This window comes from Solanum lycopersicum, chromosome 10, assembly GCF_036512215.1.
Source record: "Solanum lycopersicum chromosome 10, SLM_r2.1".
Lineage (NCBI taxonomy): Eukaryota > Viridiplantae > Streptophyta > Magnoliopsida > Solanales > Solanaceae > Solanum > Solanum lycopersicum.
This window is the reverse complement of record NC_090809.1, coordinates 38,707,013-38,730,178: the sequence shown is the minus strand read 5'-3', so window position 1 is coordinate 38,730,178 and position 23,166 is coordinate 38,707,013. Positions and strand designations below refer to the sequence as shown.

Below are 23,166 nucleotides of genomic sequence, written 5' to 3'. Positions count from 1 at the left end.
TCTTCTAACTTTTCTAACACCTATTTGTGCGCTTATATCAATTTTCAGGAAGACGATAATGTATGCCTTATCGGTTCTGAGTGCTTTATTGTCCTAAAAATGAAGTCGTTCTCTGAAGTGAATAAGAGTGGATATGTAGGGGCAGTTGCCAACATGTCTAAGAGTGACAGCATAGCGGAGTCAACCTAAACAACAGTTCTATGTTTTTTCTTTTGGGGTAAGATTGAGGTAGAGAAATGAAGGGTTAATATATTTGGCAACCGAGACTCAGAAATTCACTCAGTCAAGCTTGTGAGGGCTAGAATGCGATGTTACTATTGGCCTTAGTTCTCTCTCTCTCTCTCTCTCTCACACACACACACAGTTGAAGAGCATATCAAGTGTTGGGGTTCTTGGAGGTTACAACTGGCTTATGACAGATATGTTGTTCTAATGTGTATAAAGAAGTGATTAATACGTGACAGCTTACACAATTTTTATTTTTCTGTTTTGTTTGTGGCTATCACATCATCACAAGGGAAGCAGTGTTGTAATATTTATGTAAGAGAACCTATGTGATATGTAAACTATTTTATCTAGGAAATATCATTTATAAGACAAAACTTGTTCAATAAATTTGCATTTCACGTCATACATGTGAAAGATTGCATACCATTTATCATACCCCACAAGCTCTGTCTGGACATTATTTAAGCTATTAGAACTTATGCCCCATTAGGCATAGATTTGATTGTTAAATGGTAACAAATGCAGATTCGACTATTTGAAAGATAAAACGTGTAATTTATGAAACAAATTCATCAAGTGAAGAAATTTATCCCTACATAATGTATAATCAAGTCCCAAGTTGACAATGATGAAAGAGCATGATACATGTTTACTACACGGCTTCTTCCAAACAAGAAGTATCAAAAACTAAATTTATGCTGCAACAACTTGAGAAAAACAAACAAAGTGGTGGCACCTTAGCTTTAAAGCCAGACCAGAATCTACATCACACAGGTTATGCACTTTAAACAGATAGCTGCAAGATTACCTCATAATTCCGAGTATCACTTCAGCTGAGTAGAGCTGCTATAAGTACATAGTTGATCGATTATGTTACTGGAGGACCTAACTATATTTTGGACCAACTTGTTTTAGACTTGACTAATCAAATTGTTGGCGGAGATGCATTTCCGTCTCACTTTTCCATGTTGCATGGGATGACTGCCCCTTCATCCTCTTATTCTTCTCCTTGTCTTTGACGGTAGACCCCTTTTTCTTGACTGGCTCTTCGTCAGAGTTTACAGGGTGATCACTGCACGCTGGGCACACCATCCCTTTTGTGTGTGTGTATGTTTTGGGAATTCCACATCTCAAGCACATCCTAATACAAGATGCATAGTGAATAAATTGCAATCAGAACTTTCATAAAAAGAACTTTTCACTAGCATACCATAATATCATTGTCAAAAAATGATGATCCACCACATCCTAATGGGAAGGAAAAAGAATAGTTCATTCAACTGTCTATAGAAATGGACTAATATATGCTAGGTAGATTATCATAAATCGAGGTACGGTTCTTTCAAAATGCAGGGACTATACTATCTGGAGGGCAAGAAAAGATTCAAGTGTTGCCATGGCAAAAAATTCAAGTTAATGCATGATGGTCAATGGCCAAATTCATCACTAGCAATCCCAAAAGGGGTGAACCAGGATGGAGTAGTCTGTCCACTTCTTGATATAGATTCTACATCATTCCTTTTTTATTTAGGGAAGCATAAGCATCAATGAACCATAGCTAATATGCTAGGTATAAGCTCATGGCGTTTGAGCTGCAGGTACCACATATAAGAATAGCCACTTAAAACACTAAAATTTATTACCTGTTAGAAAGTAAAAGATAGACAAGTGTCGAAAACAAAGACAGATCTTGCAATATATAGGCAAGCTTGAGCAAACCTCGATTAATACCACTGGATACCTACTACCTCAGATCTCTCACCAAGACATGAACAGAGTAGCTCTATCCTCTAAGGGGTTGTTTGGTTACAGGTTAGAGTTATGCAGGGTTTTAGTTATGCAGATATTAGTTATGCAGGGTTTAGATATTACAATATATGAATTATTAACAATTGAATATTAAACTTGTTGTAAATTATTAATAAATATCATTTACAAAATAATAATACATGCTAATAAAATGTGAAATATATTGAATAATATATAATGCTAATATTGATTAGCATATGTACTGTTAAAAAATATAAAATCAATTTCTAATATTAAAAAAATATTTCTTTGCATAAATCAATCAAAACGATAAGTATATAAAAAGAAATGAAAATAATCTATATATAATAATAAATAAAAACAACACATGTTGATAGGAAACAATAAAGTTTCCAATTAAAAAAAATTAAAAGAAATAAAATGGTCTAAATATAAAAAAGAAATAAAAACAACAAACTTATATATAGGAAAACAATAAAGTTTCCATTAAAAACAATAAAATAAATTAATAGGGTAAATATGTAATTTATCACTTTAATATACGTATAACTAATACCCACACAACTTATTCCACCTTCTACCCTGCATAACTTTATACTTAGATTCCCTCATAGGTTATGTTGATATTAATTATATAGGACTACACAAAAGCAACCAAACATGGTGAAGTTGTGTTGATTTTTCTACCTAAACAAAAATTTCTACCATAGTATAACTTAATACATTGTTTTATACATGAATTAAAGGTACCGTAATCAAACGACCCCTAAGACTTTGGACAGATGGGAAAAATCACTTGGTTTTTTTCTTCATTGTGATTTGAACATGTGGTTCTCAATCTATTTCATTGACACTAGGCTACACCGTTGGGTGCCAAGTATATCAAATCTTTTACTATATTCTAAAATAAAAATTGTCCTATCCAATGTTTTTAAAAGTGAATGCATTAAAGGGACCAGGTCCAAGGGGCTTGAAGCCAAAGCGAGAGGTGAAGCACACATTTACTAAAGTAAGCAACCACATGGTATAAATTTTTTTTTAGCCCTGGTGTCTGCATTAATTTATGCACACCTCGAAATAGTTCCATGGGATACTTGCAACTTTCTACTAGCAACAAGTATCAGGTAACAGTGTCCACCAAGGCTAGGACAGACGAGAAGAAATTACCTAGTGCTTTCACCTCTGCTAGGATTTAAACTTAAGATCTCATGGCTTCCAAACCACTTCACTGACCCCTAGACCACACCATTAGGGGCCAAGTTACGAAAATTTAAGATACCAAAAATAAATGAACAATCAAATTCCAATTAAATACTTAACTCAAGGAATCAATTTACAACAATTAAGATATTCATCCAACTTTCAAACTTGAAATTCTGATAAAAAAGGACCCTCCGTTGAAATGATAATCCATACCTCAGAAGCTCTGCTGCATCTTCTGCACCAGGATAGCTCGCAGTTGCCACAGATTTGCCTCCTTGTACAGTGCCAACAAAAGCATTTCCTTGACCAGTGGCTGCTTTTGGGATGCCCCCACCGACATCGCTTCTCACCCTCTCATGAAGTCCTACTAATTGAGCCTTTGACTCCACTACAGCACCTATAAAGATGAAAGATATTTTGTTCCAAAAAAAAGGAAAATATACAACCATGACCATTAAAGATTCTTCTATATTGTCAAGAAATGACTAGATAAAGAAGAGTAAATATCTTTATCATAGTTGATAAAATTATACACTTAACGATGCTTCCTAGTGCAAAAATTTGGCATGCCCCACTTTGAAGAAAAGACTTCTCGGCATATAACCGTTGGAGGAATATCTTTTTTTCTTGGATTTACTTCTCTCTCTACCTTAGAGGACATAAATGTTGAAGTGCGCAAAGTAAAAACATTGGATTGCAAACAGGCTTCAACGGTTCAACCAGATCTACGAATGCTCTACTTATAAGATATTTAAGTTGCATTCTCTTTGAATTCCTATGCTATGGCTACAAGGTTAAATAACCACACTAAGCCCTTTCACAAGGCAAGTTGCCGAAAAAGTCTGTCTTCGGTTCTCCACTCTCCCTATTAAGTATTAACTCTATATTAATAGGGTTTTCCTTCTCAATTGATGCTTAAATATACCAACTTAATGAATCTAGACAAAAAACTGAAATGTATGAAGATAGTTGGATCAATTTTTTTTTCTAAACCTCAGAGGTCAGGAGCGGATCCAGTGTAATTGGTGAGGATTCACAGGAAACCAATAACTTTAACCCGGACCATATACTTTAAATTTAGAATTTGTTAGAAATATAAGAAAATTCTAGTTGGAAACCCATAACTAAAACAATCTGTTGGTTTAGTGGCAAGGTAGGAACCTGTTGAGGTGCTCTTGTGACCTGTGACACAGGTACAATTCCTATGGAGTGTTTTCCAATTTCTCTTGGCTTCTTTTTACAAGCCTCCAAGGGATGCTTATTGGGGTTCAGTTCGCTCAACTTCATATGCTTCAACTTCATGCCTCCCGTCATATATTATCATACAAAAGTACAATTCTTGACTGGTTTATGACCGAAATCCAAGAGACACACCTTAACTAAACTAAGCTCCTATTACCCCAAATCCATTTTTCTGTAATTTTGTACAACTTTTCGGCTTACATGGCATCCAAACGTCTCGCATGCGTTTCATCTATGTAGAGTCACGGAGTGTGCCACGTAAGCTAAAATGTGTATAAACTTACAAAAAAAATGATTTTCGAGGTAATATTCAACCGAATAAGCACCCTATTGGAACCCACAATCTTAAAATCCTGGATTCACCTTTCTTGTCAGAGGTAATGAACATACTTTGGTAATAACATTAGCTTTGCCAGAAGACTTGGCCTAAGAAGTAAGAACTTTCACGCTTTTGGTTTTGCTAGAGTAAGTTGTATAACAGCTGCCTTATAAGTGTTTCTGAGACGAAATCATTAATTTTGTAACAAAAATTACACTAGAAGTATTAATCTGAAAATTGATGAATTGTTTAATCCCCAAACACTCTTTCAAGAAAATTATGCCCAAATTGTACAATTACAAGACAATAAAGTCATATATTTGAAGGGAAGCAAAGGAGTTAGAAAAGTACCAGCTGGTAAATCATTCTTGTTTCTGCTGTACTTACGGCGACCGTGTCTCTGTTCATTAACGTCCTTTCCCGCTTCTTCAACACTGTTGTTCAAAAACTCCGGCGGCCCTGAAATCTCCAATAATTTCAAACATAAATTTAATAACATGAAAAAAAGGATACAGCTTTCTTATAGGTAAATAATTAAGGAAATTAATTTACTTCGGAGAAGGCATCAAGAGCGGAAGGGAGCAATGAAGATGAAGAAGGATTAGGGTTAAAAAAAGGTTTGTAACGATTCTGTGGAACGTCATCTTTTTGGTCGTCGTCGGAGTTGTCGTAGTGAAGTTCTTCTTCTTGTTCTTCTTCTTCCTCCGATGAGGAGTAACTTTGTATGAGTGACAAACTCATCGTCACCGGCGGGCACGATTCGAAAAAGAACTTCGAGTTTATAGTCCCGCAGCAAGTCGTACTTAAAATTGCATAGTTGCAACGTTTGCTTACCTATATTCAATTTTTCGATCTAGTCAAAAGTCTATAATTCTAAATTTATGTACCAATCATGATATATAAATTTTACTACAAGTTGTTTGTATATTTATTTGGATTGTTTAGTTTAACATTTTCATCATTATAAATTTGTCTTATAAATATTTTTCGACAATTAATTAATAATACTATAATGTTGTAAAGAAAGCTAAGAATATAAGAAGAAAAAGACAAGAAGTATAAGATAGAGGAGATAATTTTCTTATTCAAGTATGTATTACAAAAGGTGAATGATATCTCTATTTATAGAGTTGAGATATCACCCCAAAAGCCCCCATGATAAATGTCCAATTAGTAGGTACATAGTTATCCAAATGATTCTTATCACCTTGGGAACATGAATACATGAATACAATTAAGTCTTGAGTAAATCTAAAGGACAATCCACACAATTCAATGGATTTATAACACTCCCCCTTGGATGTCCATAGATTATATGCCTCGTTAAAACCTTACTAGGAAAAACCCAGTGGAAAAAAGCCTAGTGAAGGAAAAAGAGTACACATATCTCATAATACGCTTTGAATGTTGCCTCATTAAAAACCTTACCAGGAAAACCCAACTTGGGACAAAACCATAGTTAAGGAAAAGAGTACAACGCGTATTTCGCTCCCCCTGATGAAAACTTTACTTGATATCTCGGAGACGGCGCATTCCAATCTTGTATCTCAACTTCTCAAATGTTGATGTTGGCAATGCCTTAGTGAATAAATCAGCAAGATTATCACTTGAACGAATTTGTTGAACTTCTATCTCACCATTTTGTTGAAGATCATGCGTGAAAAAGAACTTTGGTGAAATATGCTTTGTCCGGTCTCCTTTGATGTATCCTCCTTTCAATTGAGCTATACATGCAGCATTATCTTCGTACATTGTGGTTGGTATATTCTTTTTCAAAGAAAAACCACACATTTTCTGAATATGATGGTTCATTGATCTCAACCAGACGCACTCTCGACTTGCTTCATGGATGGCTATTATTTCTGCATGATTTGAAGAAGTAGCTACCAATGTTTGCTTCATTGATCGCCAAGATATTGCCGTGTCTCCACATGTAAACAAATAGCCTGTTTGTGATCGAGCTTTATGCGGATCTGATAAATACCCTGCATCTGCGTAACCAATCAGTTCTGATTTGGATTCATTGGAATAAAATAAACTCATGTCCATGGTCCCTCGAAGATATCGAAGTATGTGTTTAACACCATTCCAATGTCTTTTTGTTGGGGAGGAACTGAATCTTGCCAGTAGACTTACTGCAAAACAGATATCTGGTCGAGTATTGTTAGCAAGGTACATTAGTGCCCCGATCGCACTAAGATAAGGAGTTTCATCACCAAGAAGCTCTTCATCATTCTCTTGAGGTCGAAATGGATCTGTATTGATGTCAAGAGATCTTACCACCATTGGAGTACTCAATGGATGTGAGTTATCCATGTAAAAACGCTTTAGTATCTTTTCTGTGTACGTTGATTGATGAACAAGTATTCCATTTGACAAATTCTCAATCTGTTGACCAAGACAAAATTTTGTCTTGCCGAGATCTTTCATTTCAAATTCTCTTTTCAGACACTCAACAGCTTCTAAAAGCTCTTTACGAGTTCCAATGATGTTCAAATCATCAACATACACAGCTATTATTACAAATTCAGACCCCAACCGTTTAATGAAAATGCAGGGACAAATCGGGTCATTTTTGTACCCTTTCTTTAACAAATATTCACTCAAACGATTGTACCACATCCTTCCTGATTGTTTCAGTCCATACAGAGATTTCTGAAGCTTTATTGAACAAGTTTCTCTTGAATCTTTGTATGTTTCAGGCACTTTAAATGCTTCAGGAATTTTCATGAAAATGTTGTGGTCCAATGAGCCATATAAATAGGCTGTGACAACGTCCATTAGACGCATTTCAAGTTTTTCATGAACTGCCAGATTTATGAGATATCTAAAGGTGATTGCATCTACCACTGGAGAATATGTCTCCATTAATCAATGCCAGGTCTTTGAGAAAAACCTTGAGCAATGAGTCGGGCCTTATATCTCATGACTTCACCTTTCTCATTTTTTTTTCGTACAAAAACCCATTTGTACCCCACTGGCTTGATACCTTCAGGTGTTCGGATTATTGGTCCAAAAACTTCACGTTTTTCTAGTGAAGCCAATTCAGCTTGAATTGCATCCTTCCATTTTGGCCAATCATTTCTCTGTCTACATTTGTGAACAGATTTTGGCTCAAAATCTTCATCTTGTTGCATTATTTCAATAGCAACATTATAGGCAAATATGTTGTCAATCACAACATTATTTCGGTTCCACAACTTTCTCGTCGAGACATAATTCATTGAAATTTCATTATTTTCAGAAGTTCGAACCTCCTCATCATCATGTGTTATGACTTGGGTCTCATCTTGAGAAATTTCTTTCAACCCATGATCATCTTGATCATTTATTCCTTTTCTCTTTCGAGGATTTTTATCCTTGGAACCAATTGGTCTACCACGCTTCAAATGTGGTCTAGACTCATTTGCCTTAACAATTTGTCCCGTCAGGATATCAACTCGAACTGGAGCATTAACAGCTGGAATGTGCGATTTAGTAATCTTTGGAAGATTCGTAAATGCATCTGGTAGCTGATTTGCAATGTTCTGCAAATAAATTATTCTTTGAACTTCTTGCTCACATTGGTTTGTTCGAGGATCCAGATGAGATAGAGATGATGAATTCCAATCTATCTCTTTTCCCAATGACTTATGTTTTCCCCCTAATGTTGGGTATACTGATTCATCAAAATGACAATCAGCAAATCTTGCCTTAAATAATTCTCCAGTCATAGGCTCCAAATATTTTATGATTGAAGGAGATTCATACCCAACATATATCCCCAACCTTCTTTGCGGCCCCATCTTTGTGCGTTGTGGTGGAGCAATTGGGACATACACCGCACATCCAAAAACTCTAAGATGGGAAATGTTTGGCTCTTGACCAAAAGTCAATTGTAATGGGGAGAATTCATGATAATTGGTTGGCCTTATGCGCACAAGTGTTGCTGCATGCAAAATAGCATGCCCCCACATAGACACAAATAACTTTGTTCTCATTAGTAATGGTCTAGCTATCAATTGCAGACGTTTAATCAATGATTCTGCTAGACCATTTTGAGTGTGAACATGCGCAACTGGATGTTCAACAGTTATACTAGTAGACATACAATAATCATTAAATGCCTGAGATGTAAACTCACCAGCATTATCTAGACGGATTGTCTTTATTGTATAGTCTGGAAATTGTGCTTTCAATCTTATTATTTGAGCCAGCAATCTCGCAAAAGCCATGTTGCGAGTTGATAATAAACACACATGTGACCATCTTGTAGAAGCATCTATCAAGACCATATAATATTTAAAGGGTCCACATGCAGGTTGAATTGGTCCACATATATCACCCTGTATACGTTCCAGAAACGCAGGGGATTCAATTCCAACCTTAACTGTTGATGGTTTAATGATCAACTTTCCTTGAGAACAAGCAGCACAAGAGAATTCCTTTGATTGAAGGATATTTGGGCTCTTTAAGGTGTGTCCATGTGAATACTCAATGATTTTGCGCATCATATTAAATCCAGGATGGCCCAACCGGTCATGCCAAATGATAAAATCATTAAAATTAGTAAACCTTTTGTTTACTACGGCATGTGATTCAACTGTACTTATACTTGTATAGTACAACCCAGAAGAAAATGCAGGTAATTTTTCATGCACAATTTTCTTTTCAACATTAATTGTAGTAATGTAAAGGTATTCAACCTTTCCTTCATTAGCCGTCTCAACATGATAGCCATTTTGGCGAATAACTTTGAAACTTAATAAGTTTCTTTGAGACTTACTACAATATAATGCATTATCAATGCTTAATATTTTCCCTCCAGGTAGTAATAAGGTCGCTCTTCCATAGCCCTCAATTAATTTTGTACTACCTGATATTGTATTGACATATGCCATTTTCATAACCAAATTAGAAAAGTATTTCTTTTCTTTTAATATTGTATGCGTTGTAGCACTATCAAGAAGGCATACATCTCCATTACTCATCTTGAATCCAACTGACAACTGGGGATTTCTATTAATTGTCATTAAAATAAAATACATCAAAAGAAGGAAGAAACAAAATTAACAACGGAAATTTAAATACTTCAACATAAATAACATGATAATTAAAAATACATAAGTAAAATATTAACAGACTTCATTCCCCAGCTAAAAGATCAAAATCAGTTTCGATCTCCAAAGAAGTCATCAACTTCCATATGAGTAATGTCACCAAGGCCATCAAAAACATCATCCTTTAAAGCCAAATTTGCTTCAATATCTTTATCATATTTTTGAGATGTTCCCGGCTTATCATCATCTTTAAGAGTCATATGTGACTCAGCTCGAGCATTGGAAGAGGAAGCACCACTTTTATTTCCTTTCTTTTTAAAGGAATTTTGATAGAGCCTTACAAAATGTTCATGTGTGCGACATTCATTCTTCCAATGGCCTTTCATGCCACAACGACGACAATTACTTTTTGAGGGGTTATTTTGAGAACTCATGTTGTTCTCCCTTTTATTATGACCACCACCTTGACGATTAGTGTATCGTCTTTTATCTTTGCCACGTCTCCGTGCATTATTATAGCCCCGATGATCATCTCTTTTTACTTCAGATTGATCACGTGCTTCCACCACATTTACCTCCGGTAATGGAGCAGCTCCAGTGGGACGAGCTTCATGATTTTTCATTAAAAGAGCATTATGTTGCTCAGCCACCAAAAGACATGAAATTAGTTCAGAATATTTCTGAAAACCCTTTTCACGATATTGTTGCTGCAATATCACATTTGAGGCATGGAAAGTAGTAAGTGTCTTTTCCAACATGTCCTCATCTTTTATAGTCTCCCCACATAATTTTAACTGGGAGGTTATCCTGAATACAACAGAGTTGTATTCAATTACGGTCTTAAAATCTTGAAACCATAAATGCATCCACTCATAACGGGCTCTTGGCAACACTGTTGCCTTTAGGTGGTCATATCTCCCCTTTAAGTCAGTCCACAATTCAAGTGGATCTTTCACCGTCAGATATTCAATCTTCAGGCCCTCATCAAGATGATGACGAAGGAAAATCATAGCTTTCGCCTTATCTTGACTCGATGCTTCATTTCCCTGAGTAATAGTGGCATCAAGACCTTTAGCAGCCAAGTGAATCTCAGCATCGAGTACCCATGAAAGATAATTCTTTCCAGAAATATCTAATGCCACAAACTCAAGTTTGGATAAATTCGACATAATGAAATTATGAGAGAATATGTGAATCAAATAAAAATATTTATATAATACCTTTGCAAGTAGCAACTTCATGCTGATAACGTATTGTAAAGAAAGCTCAGAATATAAGAAGAAAAAGACAAGAAGTATAAGATAGAGGAGATAATTTTCTTATTCAAGTATGTATTACAAAAGGTGAATGATATCTCTATTTATAGAGTTGAGATATCACCCCAAAAACCCCCATGATAAATGTCCAATTAGTAGGTACATAGTTATCCAAATGATTCTTATCACCTTGGGAACATGTATACATGAATACAATTAAGTCTTGAGTAAATCTAAAGGACAATCCACACAATTCAATGGATTTATAACATATAATGAATTAAATAACAATATTTGAGATATAAATATAAAAAATTATCTAAAACATAAATTGTGAAGAAGAAAAAAAGATAGTATATTTTTAATTTCATTATCAAATTGTGAGAAGAAGAAAACAGACCACCTCATCCACTGCCCCTTCTCCTTTATTACCCCTTCATTATGATACTAAATTACTAATGTATGAAAATGCATATTGCAAATTTATTTGAGGCTTAACCCGCTGGCCTCTTTGAGTTAGCATTAACTTTTACTTAAACATTTTAATTAGATTTTATCCATTTTAGATATTATATTTAATATTTTAATGTGTCATTTTGATACATTTTTTATAATCAGCCAAATATGTAATATATGTGTAACTCATTTGTTGATGATGTGTCAAAATGACGAATCAAACAAAGACATGTGACAAATATATTGAAATAATTTTTAAATAATGAATTTTGAGTTTTTTTTTTTAAAAAAGGGTCAATGACTTAATCACACGTGTCAATTTTTTTTCAAATAATTTACAAGCCTTATATTGTCTTCTCCACCACGTCCATCCCTGATCCTCAACCTCCCTCCCACCATATTATCTTCTCCACATTCCATAACTCCCTACCCTACATTGTTTTAATTTTCTTCCATATATTTTTATAATAATTTAACTATTTGAAAGGAATTGTTTACAAAAGCATCATTCTTTGCAAAAATTGATTCCTCTTACTTATAACTTCAAATAAAATCAAATTCTTCAAATTTAAATAAAGAGTTCCCTAAAAGAATTTTCCAGATTTTCTTTAAGCTTGAAATTTCTTGATGTTATAGTACTATTAGATTGACAACAAAATAAAAAAAGTTGTTTACGCTTGAAATTTCTTGATGTTATAGCACTATTAGATCTATTTCTCTATGGAAGGAGTTTAACTTTTGAAAAAATGGTGGCTAAAATTGGAAAGAACAAGAAAAAATTAAATGAAAAAAGTCAAATATAAGCTCTCCACGCTCTGGTAAGGAGTTTATCACACTCACTATGTCATGTCATCAAAAAGTGTTAACATGACACAGCGAGACATGATATGAAGTGTCTAAAATGAATAAAATCTAGTTGGAGTGTCTAAGTGAAAATTAGTGTAAACTTTAGGGGAGCACCGATGGATTAGGCATTTATTTCAAATACTCAATTAGAAAAACATAATGCAACATGACAATTTTAGATGATATATTCATATTCTAATATTTTCTTTGAGATATAAAATAGAAACTAAAATATACAAAAAAGCGCAAATAATTTGAAATAATATACTTAATGTTAATGACATAGAATTTTGATTTTCAAAGAAATTTTATATATATATATATATATATATATATATATATATATATATATATATATATATATATATATATATATATATAAAGTAAGATTTACTTAACAGGAACAAGGTTGTGTACTTATTAACAACTGGGAAATATTAATTCAATCTTGTTAAGGTATTTCTCTAAGTTCGATTTTGAGTCTCAAGAAATCAAAGACATGTTTCCACAAACTAAATGTCTGTTTTTGTTTTGTTGGTGTCAGAAGATATAGTTTTCATTTTTCTTTTTCACCCTCTTTTTTCTATTCTTATTTTGATTTGAGATTCTCGCCTTTCTTTAAAGAGAGATTGGGCAGTTACCTAGTAAACATTCCCTCTTCTTTACAAAATAGAGATAAGGGATAATCTCAATCTAATTTTTTCTCTGAATAAATTAATGGGTTCGGTTAATCAGAACGGATCAATTCACATGGATAACCCACAATTCAAAATTTACATATCTGACTTCGCATATAGTGGATAAGATCCAAGTCAATGCAACATCAACTAGACACGCAATTTATACGAAAAATAGTTTGTGCAACATGTCAACATCAAAAGGTTATCGTTAAGGTTTTACAAGCCTCACGTATAAATCCAATCACAAATGGAAGAAATTCACTATTTATCTGAGAATACTATTACTAACATGAGATTCCACTAACTTCAGTAGTTACTTATTCGATCTCTCATCTTCTTAAAGAGATGAATTTGAGTTCATATTTAATTTTATATACACAATTATAGTGAAGCCTAAGAGTCGACTTATGTATACAAGTTAAATTATACCTTTTTAATAATCTTCCCTTTCTACTCAAATCAATCTGTTTTAAATACTCTATTTTTTCTAGACATGCAATGTATTGTCGAATCACTTATGACTATTAGTAACATGCTAAAATAGCAAAATCGATCGAAACTTCAAGAAACAATAAAATGTCTAAGGGTATTCCAATAAAAATTTAACTTATTTTTGGGATATTACATAATGAAAAAGTAGAGAGACATTCTTTAATTAATTCATTGATTGCATAACACACATGGTATGAAACACATGCTATAATATTTTCACCTTAAACTGGTACATGTGTCTCATTCGGTTGATTATCCAACATCATACATAACTTGATTTAAACACGTCTAGATTCTTTACTCAAATTTCTCTCATTAATGATCCTCAAAATCATCTTCTTAAAGAAACTCTTATTTGACTTATAAAAACAAGTCATTCTTTGATAGTGGAAATTATCTCTTTGCGTTCTCCGACGTAAAAAACAATTGCTCGTATGAGAGAGTCAATCTCGCGACTTGTGCGATATTATTTATTTTTATAACATATCCACATGTGCATGAGATATAAATTCAAAATAGTCATATATTGATGAGAATAATAAAACATTCAAGTTATTTTACAATACGAGAAACTATTATCATATCATGCTCAAACCTAAAGCATTAACATATTTCTCGTACAAGTCTTCAGATATTGACTTTGTAAAAAGATTAGCTATCATCTCATGTATAAAGGAATGTATTGTGAATTTGTTTCTCCGCTTTCTACTATGTCTCTCACAAAGTTAATTTTGATGTCAATGTGTTTCCTGTATGTGATAACCACTTAACTTACACAATATAAACTCATGGAACCCTTAGAATCTTTGAAATATTCAAATGCTTAAAGAGTTTTGGTAACCAATAAGCTTCTTGTACCGCACAATTCACGAATTAAGTTTCCACGGTTAAAAAAGTTGTGCAAGTTTGTTTTTTATTATTGCATGAAACAATATCACCATAAAGTAAAACATCATAATCGAAAGTTGATTTTCCACATCATACTGCTCACTAGCTCAATTTGTATTTGTATAACCTCTTACGAATAAATCACATTTTCTATAATAGAGTGAATAATCTCCAATTCCTTTCAGGTATTAGAATATTCTCTTTATTACTTTCCAATGATCTCTTTCAAGATTGAACTGATACTTGTCAATCACGCTCATAGTATAACAAATTTCTGGACGAGTACACATCATAGCATGTATCAAACTCCAGACAACGCTAGAATGTGAAACTCAAAACATGTCTTCCTTTTGTTTTTCGATCTTTGAACATATTTCAAGGTTTAAAGTTTCACCTCTTATTACAAGAGTATACATGGATTTGTAACAATTCATTTAAAATCATTCCAATATTTTCTTTGTGTATGTTTCTTGAAATAAACTCAAAAGTTTATTAAACTTTTTCTTTGGAACTTAATACCCAATATATAGTCTCATTCACCCATGTCTTTCATATCAAAAACTTCTAAAGCCATGACTTGATAGTTTACACATATTTCAAATGAGTTTCAATTAATACAATATCATCTATGTAAAGAAAAAAAATCAGAGACACACTTATACTAAGGGTTATTACCCCCTGAACTTATTTTATAAGTAATTTTCTACCTCTTTTCGGTCTACGTGGCACTAACTTGAAAAAAAAGTCAACCAACGTTGGGCCCACAGGATAATGTCACGTAGGCCGAAAAGGGGTAGAAAATTATTAATAAAATAAGTTTAGGGAGTAATAGGACCTTAATATAATATAGGTCTGTCTCTGCAATTTCGACATAGATTGAAAAGGTACTTGTACATTATTCCAAAAAATTACAAACTTTTCATTGATTTTTTCACATAGATGTACTAATCTTCATTGATCATGATGAAATCAAATGAAATCACCTCCTAATTAAATTTTAGCTACTAATGCGTTAAAGATTGCTTTGGGCCATTAAGTACATTTATTTATTTTTAAAAAATAAACACTTAATGGGATCATCTGATTCGTTCAGATTTTTAAGGGAGTCTTATTTTTCTTCAGACTCATTTTATAATGTTACTTGATTTCCTTGTAAAGCTCAAACATTGTTATTTTTTCCTCTCTATATACATTGTGCCTTTCCCCCAGCATACATCGTTGTATTTTTTCTCTACATGTGTTGCTCCTCTCTTTCCCCCTCTCTACATTATCAACATCTTCCTCCTTTCTTTTAAATGGGTGTTAAATTTTTTCCTCTTGAACTGGTAAATTTTTAAAAATTATAAATACTTTTTTGTATATTATTCTTGGTATTATCAGTTTCTTCTCATGAACTCTGAAATTTTAATTGCAATTTTATATTTTATTTCGATAAAAATGTTGGATTGCTTAGTCTGATTGGATATTTTACCTCATGTACATATCACTAAAATATGCAATGAATAAACAACAATATCAAGAAAATTAATTATATTCTTATTAATGCATGTGTTGGCATTTTAGAGAGACATGTCATGCTCTTATTTTTTTCCACTCTTGACCTATGTTTGTTTGTTGAATTTTGTTTTGCTAGATTAGGTTCAACAATAACTCTTGTTACTTTTATTGGTTCAAGTTTATTGTTGAGGTAGAAAAGAACTTGTTGACTTGGTTGCTCTAGAAAAACTTGGGTATTATGTTCTTTTTTTTTTTTAAAAAAAAAGAAGAAAATATCTTGAATCTATGTCAAAATCTTAATAAAATTAGTAATCTAATATCAAATTATAATATATTTACACATGTACAAAAATATTATTGATTTAGAATTATTTTTCTTATTCTTACATACTTGCTTTTAGTGTATATATTTTTAAAAACACTAAGCATTTAACTTCACAAAGTAATATTCTTAGCAATAAAACTAAGAATTAGTTCTAGTGAATAAGAAGTTAGACATGTTACATAATAATGAATTATATATATTCAGCTACTAAAAAGCAATCTTAATCATTCAATGTTTAAGTCTACATACTTCTTAATCATTCAGACATATATTCATAACCAGACGTCTTAATATTAATCTTTGTCTCGTCTACATCCAAAAAAAAAAATCAGATCATCGACAACAAACTTCCAGTTCCTTGTTCCCATGAAAGCATGAGTGAATGATCAATTATTATTAAGAGGATTTGAAAGACTCGAGCTTGTAAAAGGCTTATCGAATAAATTTTCAAGGTCCGAATTTTTTGAAAATAAATCCATCATTAAAAGACTAGAGGCCGGATCACTCACTCAACATTCTTTCTCAAGTGAAGTAGCTTACTCTTGCTCTACCCACTAGGGAATGAAAACAAATGTGGCATACTTGCACAAGTAGTGAAAGGGACACCGATACCAAAAGCAATAAGTTTCTTAAACTTTTGTTTAGATTGTTATTATTTGTTGTATTGTATTATTAGTCTAAATAATATTTACTTTGATTGTCACTTAAATTTTATTATATCGTATTATTTAAATTCATTGTTGGATAACGACGAAAAATCTTATTTTATGTAACGATTGATTTGGTGCAATCACATCGATACCTTACCATTTCCTTCTCATTTGTCTTTACTTATTATTTAATAATTTTATTTATCATTTATTCTACCTTTTCATAATAGCTTCAACCTATACTCTTAAATTCATTGTAGATTTTTCATTCAAAGTATTAAGAAAAAAGGTCTGAAATATATTCAAACTTTGATTGAAATTGCTACACCAAACTTTATAGAAAACCTTTTACCCCTGCACTATTTAATAGTGTATTTTTAATATATATATATATATATATATATATATATATATATATATATATTGTATCATTTTAAATAGTAATATATCCACGTGAACAAAGATATACTTTAAAACATACATTTAAAAAGTGCACGGGAACAAAAGGTCTTGGTATTTTTCAAATCCTTTTCTCTTTCCTTAATACGTGACATTTTATGTAATAGAGAACAATACAATCTATCAAAACTTTATATTCATTCAAACAATATGATACATAACCACCACCCAAACAGGGTGTTGAAGTCTAAAATCTGAGAAACTTCACTTGAAAAGCATCTGCAAGCCACTATTTCAAACAAACCCAAAACCGGGGACAAACTTCAACATCACAAAACAACAACTTCAATAGAAAAGTAGTCTCTTCTCTGACTATCTGCTGACCTCCCAACACTATTAACTCAGAACAAGAGCAAGAAAACAAATGCAGTAAAACAAGTAGAGCAGGTTGAAAGATAACTAGTCAATTTGCAAGTCAGTAAAAGAAGAGGATAAAGAGGAATATCAAATGATCTACAAAACAAAAACATGTTGCAGTTATAGCGAATACACATAAATAACATTTGCAAACACCTATTCCCAGTTTCATATTTCCTTTTGACATATAAATTTTTGCTCCAATTGCTTATACCACAACATAAAATTAACATCAACCAACTCCATTGGTAACAGAAAGAAAATTGACGTGCAGTACTTCAAAGACCGTCTCTTCAAGTATTCCCTGGCTAAGGAAGTGTAAAGAAATTATTCAATCAAAGAACACAACATTATTCCAACAAATTCATGTGAAATGAACATCAAAGTATCTCACGGAAATGTTGAGAACAAAAGGGAGCTTAAACCATATACATGAAATAGACGTTACAAGAATTCCAACTTCAGGAATACACATCTCATGGAAGGGAGGATCACAAAATTCTTCCCCTATGGATATAAACCAGGGAGCAATGAAACTCGGAAGTAAGATGCTTGAAAAGTAAATCCAGATGAGTTAATTTATATGACATTCAAACAGTGAACTTACCACACATCAGAAACATACAAAGATGAACTCGAGCAACTGTGAAATAACTCTGCTGATCTTTAAACTTATCTATAATCAAATTCATAACTAGTTCCGTTTCACATCAGACCCTAATGACAATATAGTAAATAGCAGAATCTTCCAGTGTGAAACAACAAATAAATAACGTACCAAATAGGAATATCACACTTTAGAAGAAATCACCTACTTACAATGCATATATATGAAAAACAAATTGGGTTATGCCCGGAATACCACCTGCACCTTCTAACAAATTTAGTGCAAGATTCAAACAGGACCAGGAGTTCTATTATCCAAACTACAGAACAAGAATTTGGCCACACTTCAGTCACTTATTCACAGGTTTGTAATTTGTAAACACAATGCTTACTCCAACATGAAACTAACTATATATTTGGTGTGATCCTGCAAGTGGGGTCTGCAGAGGGTAGTATGTACATAGACCTTAACCTACCTTTGTGGGCTAAAGAGGTTGTTTCTGACAGACCCTCGGCTTAAAGGAACGTTATCAGAGTAGGACTGCAAGAAAAATATAACAACTGAATAGCAAGGTACAAAACAAATGAAGCAACAAATAGTACCACACAGAGAAGAATAAGAAACTACACAGTTGCTAAGTAATACTACCAATAATGAGAAGGGGAAAGGAAAAGGCTAGCCCCCTACCTCTCCCACATAAAGTGCAACAACATCCAACTAGCTACTAACCTTTTACCCTGTCCCTAATCCTCGACCTCCATACCTTCCTATCTACGGCCCCCAACATTTAAGTCGCAAAAAGGCCCTATATATATCAAGTTCATAATCTATCTTACACACAAAGTCAGAGAAGCCAATCATGGAGTATATTTTCCCTCCTTCCACCAAGTGCTGCATTTTCACTAAATAATAAGAGTTCCAACTATTTATTAAAGTTTTTCCTAACTTAACATCCACATATCAAATAACTTCTTGAAATTAAATTTGATTAAGTTGAGAGACCGAGAAAACATGCTTGTCAAGTTCATATCACAGGGTGGAAGCAGAAATTTCTTCAGTTATTGTTCTCCATATATAAAGGGAAACAATACCATTATCGAGGGAGAAAGGGGAAGGGAGTGTATGCCACTGATAGGGTTTGAACCCTCCACCTTAACTATCAAAGGCAGAGAGCTCACCAAGTGAGTTAGCCCTCAACCCTTTTAATTAGTGTTCGAAGTGTGTATTCATAGCTCTGAATACTTAGTGTTCATCATCTCTAGAACACTACAATCCAATATTCTTGATGACCCCCATATACACAGATACTATGTCGCAGATAGTGGACAAGGTATCTGGCTTAAATTTACACAAGTACTTATTACTTTTCATTTCTTTAATTTGATATTAAAAGGGGGTACAGAACATTGGAGGTTTAAGAAGAGCTTCAGTGTATTCTACATACTGAGAAGCACAAAAGCAAAAACAAAAAATAATGTTCCAAACAAAACATTATTAACCCATTCAATCATATTTGTAACATGATTCATCTACTAATATAAATCATATGAGACAACCGGGTACAAAACTGAACATTCAACTAATGACTTTGGTAAGTTGGCAAGTATATGAAATGGCAGTGACATAAACAGGGAAAAATATATAGATCCTAAGAAAGACAGCCCACTTGGGTTTTAGATGCTAAAAGTCTCAAAGCTAAAAGGACAAGACATGGATAGACACAAAAGAGATTAAAAAGCTGATGAGTAATATGCAATCCGTAAGAGAAAGGCAGTAAACCTCACAGAACAAGTACTTTTCCCTCTCCAAAATATTGAGATAAAAATCAAGTTACAGAGCACACAGGCAAGTTGCCACATCAAATTCAAAATCACACAAACCTTCTTTGGCATTAGACATTTACTACATATAAAATCTAACAAGGTCTAATTAAAAAATAATAGTAACGATATACTTATAATAATTCTAACATACACAAACTTGTCATTAATAAAGGAAGAAAGACCATGTGAAAAAAATAGTAAGTGAAAACCAGTCAAACCATCAGGTACACTGCAATCATTTGGAAACCAAAAGGATCTCCGGCTTTTTAGCTTTACTAGGTGTGTTAACATTTGACATAACGGTTACTGCAGCAGCTATCTTAGCTGTCTCACGACCTTTCTTGTCAAGCTGAATCAAACTCCTAGTTGCCAAAATTGCCTGCGGATTCAACTCATGTGAAGCCCTTGCATACATCCGTTTCACTGCCACTGAAGCAGCATCCTTCACATCCTCAGCATTCAAAGGACCCAACAAACAATGCCCCAAGATCCTTATCACAGGCTGCAATATTTCCCACGGAAGTGGAATTCTTGCACCCTTTGGCCTTAATTCATCATATCCATTTTCAATTCTCAAATTCTGCATCGCTTCAGAAACACCCTCCAGATCCCCATTACTAAATTCAACAGAATTCTCAGAATTTCCATCAGTTTCATCAAATTCTGACACGCAAGGACAATCTTGCCCAGCCCAATCAGCAGCAAATTTACAAAAATCCAACTTAGACCAACTTGGCATATGGGAAATCTGTTTATAGTAACAATCTAGAGCTACCCCAACAATGCAAGCACGTTTAGTTGACTTCACAGCAATTTCATGCTCAAGAGGAGGCGATAAAACTCCCACCAAAGGACGATTCTGGGCATTAGACGACCTGGAGTTTGATTTTGCCTGTGTGGGGTTTCTAGGACTATGATACAGAGAAGGCTGAGAGAGATCGGGAATAGAAATAAGTATGGGTTTTCCTCCGCGGGATTTGGTTTCAGCGCCGTAAAGGGCAAGAAGAACAGCTTCAAAACCAGATAGAGAAGTAGAAATAGAAGAATGGATTCGCGAGAGATAGATGGAGGATAAAAGGGGGATAAAAGAGAGTACCACAAGACGAAGATCAGTATCAGAGGAAAGGAAAGTGTCGTAGAGCCAGTTACAAAGTGGGTCATCACCGGCGCCGGAGGAAGGGGAAGAGAGAGAGGAAGAAATAGAAAAGTATGCCCCCGGAGAGAGGAGAAGGGACCGGGCAGGGCGGTCAGAGTCAGCAAGGGCGGAGAGAGAAGCGTCAGTGGTGGAGTCGTTAGAGGAGGGGAGGAGGGAGGAAAGAAGGTGGATGCGAGAACGAGCTTTAGAGATGGATTCCCACCAAGAATGCATGGGGTCGTTGTTGTTGATGGGAGCGCCGCCGTTTTGGTGGTGGTGGTTGGAAGTGGAGGGTGTTTGGATGGTGGAGGATGCGGAGGAAGAAGGAGAGTCGCCGGAGATTTGGGAATTCAGTTGGTAATCCATTGGGATTGGAGGGGTGGCAGATCGGAGTTCCGGCGAAGTCTCCGATGCGCAAAGTGGACTTTGTTTTTCTTTAAACTAATCTTTTCACCAGATGTCTGTCTGTCAAGCTTTGGATTTTGGAAGGGTAAAAGGAAGCGCAATAACACTCTAAAAACTGTTCTAATTATCTTCACACGATTTTGTACATTTTGAAATAATACTTTTTAACATTAAAAATATTGACACAAACATATTTAAGTTAAACACATCAATTTAACTTTATATCTATTAAATATTTATACTTGCTATTTTTTTGACAATCAACTAAAAATATAACATATATGCAATACACTTTTGTTGATATGACAAATGACTAACATATATGTGGCATTTTGAGCCAAAATATTTATTACTCTCTCTATTTAAAAAAGAATGATTTTTTTTTAGTTTGTTCCAAAAAGAATGATCTCTTTTCTTTTTGATAACATTTTAATTTTAGTTTTGCATGTGCCATGTTTAAAGTCATAGGATTGAAGGGTAATTTAGTATATTTAACATAACTTTAATTTAGGACCACAAAATTTAAAAGTTTTCTTTATTTTCTAAAACTTTGTGCAAGTTAAATCAGGTCACTTTTTGTGAAACGAAAAGAGTAAAAAATTATAAAGAAGAGAAAAAAAAACTTTGTCTGCTCTACCATGACCTTCGAGGTTTCAACCTCCTTTGAGCCACCATTGTCACTGTCCATGTCCTTTTTCAATTTGATTTTAAAGAAAATTAAATTAAAATAGCAAACTACATGTCTTTTTGCAATTTCTTCAATTTCATCTTTTTTATCGTCTCAATTCTAAGAAAGTTAAAAGAAATTTTAAGGTGAAATCGAGTTATTTTAGTGAAGAAATTTTTACTCTAGAAAAGGACTTCTATAACAGTTTGTTTGAAATCAACACTTTTTAAATTTCTTCATTTTCATCCTTTTTCTCATTTCTGTTGCTGAGAAAATTGTTAATGACTTCAGAAAAAATACTTATTTTTGGGGAAAATGATTTTGAAATTGGTTGTTTGTAGCTAAACTTATCTCCATTTTCTTCTTTTTATCTCGTCGGTGTGTTTTGTACGAAAGGAAATTGATCAATTTCAGATTGAAATACAACAGTGGTGAAGCACAAAGTGGGATGACTGATGATACGAGAGAAATTAGAAGGGTGGATGGTGGCGGCGGTAGCGATGGGACCGGTTAAAATGGTGGTGGAAGAAATTAGGTTTGATTGAGGAAGAAGGAAGAAAAAAAGATTTTAAAAAACAACAAAAAATAGTCTCTCACACGCTCAATAACTGTGTAATGCACTTTCAATGCCTCATCAGCGAAATTGTTTAATAGGTACTTATTTGAATAGTATAATTGTTCAGTAGGTATATTCTCTAGTAGAAGCGTTTAAATGAAATACACGAACAACTTTAAGTGGTTGTTGAAGACTTAAGCCTAAAACATTTGTTAGTAGAATATGTCACACATCGTTAATGTCCAAGGCGGATTCATGAATTGAAA

The 23,166-nt window shown here is 33.6% G+C and overlaps 3 protein-coding genes across 3 annotated transcripts; all 3 read right to left on the bottom strand.

Moving 5' to 3' along the window:
- Positions 1-800: 800 nt before the first annotated feature.
- On the bottom strand, positions 801-5,664 carry LOC101245507 (uncharacterized). Its single transcript, XM_004248755.5, has 4 exons — positions 5,315-5,664; positions 5,114-5,228; positions 3,415-3,598; positions 801-1,369 (listed from the first exon to the last, which is right to left on the bottom strand). Exons 1-4 carry the CDS (start codon positions 5,501-5,503, stop codon positions 1,150-1,152), a joined length of 708 nt encoding a protein of 235 aa, XP_004248803.1. The 5' UTR covers positions 5,504-5,664; the 3' UTR covers positions 801-1,149.
- Positions 5,665-9,911: 4,247 nt separating this feature from the next.
- Positions 9,912-10,970, bottom strand: LOC138338826 (uncharacterized). The gene has a single exon (XM_069289910.1). It carries the CDS (start codon positions 10,968-10,970, stop codon positions 9,912-9,914), a length of 1,059 nt encoding a protein of 352 aa, XP_069146011.1.
- Positions 10,971-20,109: 9,139 nt separating this feature from the next.
- On the bottom strand, positions 20,110-21,879 carry LOC101245808 (uncharacterized). The gene has a single exon (XM_004248756.4). The coding sequence runs from the start codon at positions 21,636-21,638 to the stop codon at positions 20,373-20,375; it is 1,266 nt and encodes a 421-aa protein (XP_004248804.1). The 5' UTR covers positions 21,639-21,879; the 3' UTR covers positions 20,110-20,372.
- Between the last annotated feature and the right edge of the window lie 1,287 nt (positions 21,880-23,166).

Bases quoted from the DNA above. Each gene is read 5' to 3' on its own strand.
- LOC101245808 (XM_004248756.4), bottom strand. From the start codon at position 21,638: ATGGATTACCAACTGAATTCCCAAATCTCCGGCGACTCTCCTTCTTCC.
- LOC101245507 (XM_004248755.5), bottom strand. From the start codon at position 5,503: ATGAGTTTGTCACTCATACAAAGTTACTCCTCATCGGAGGAAGAAGAA. The intron at 3,599-5,113 runs GTACTTTTCTAA...TCATCTTTATAG, and splicing joins CAAGAATGATTTACCAGCTG to GTGCTGTAGTGGAGTCAAAG. The intron at 1,370-3,414 runs GTATGGATTATC...ATCTTGTATTAG, and splicing joins GATGCAGCAGAGCTTCTGAG to GATGTGCTTGAGATGTGGAA.
- LOC138338826 (XM_069289910.1), bottom strand. From the start codon at position 10,970: ATGTCGAATTTATCCAAACTTGAGTTTGTGGCATTAGATATTTCTGGA.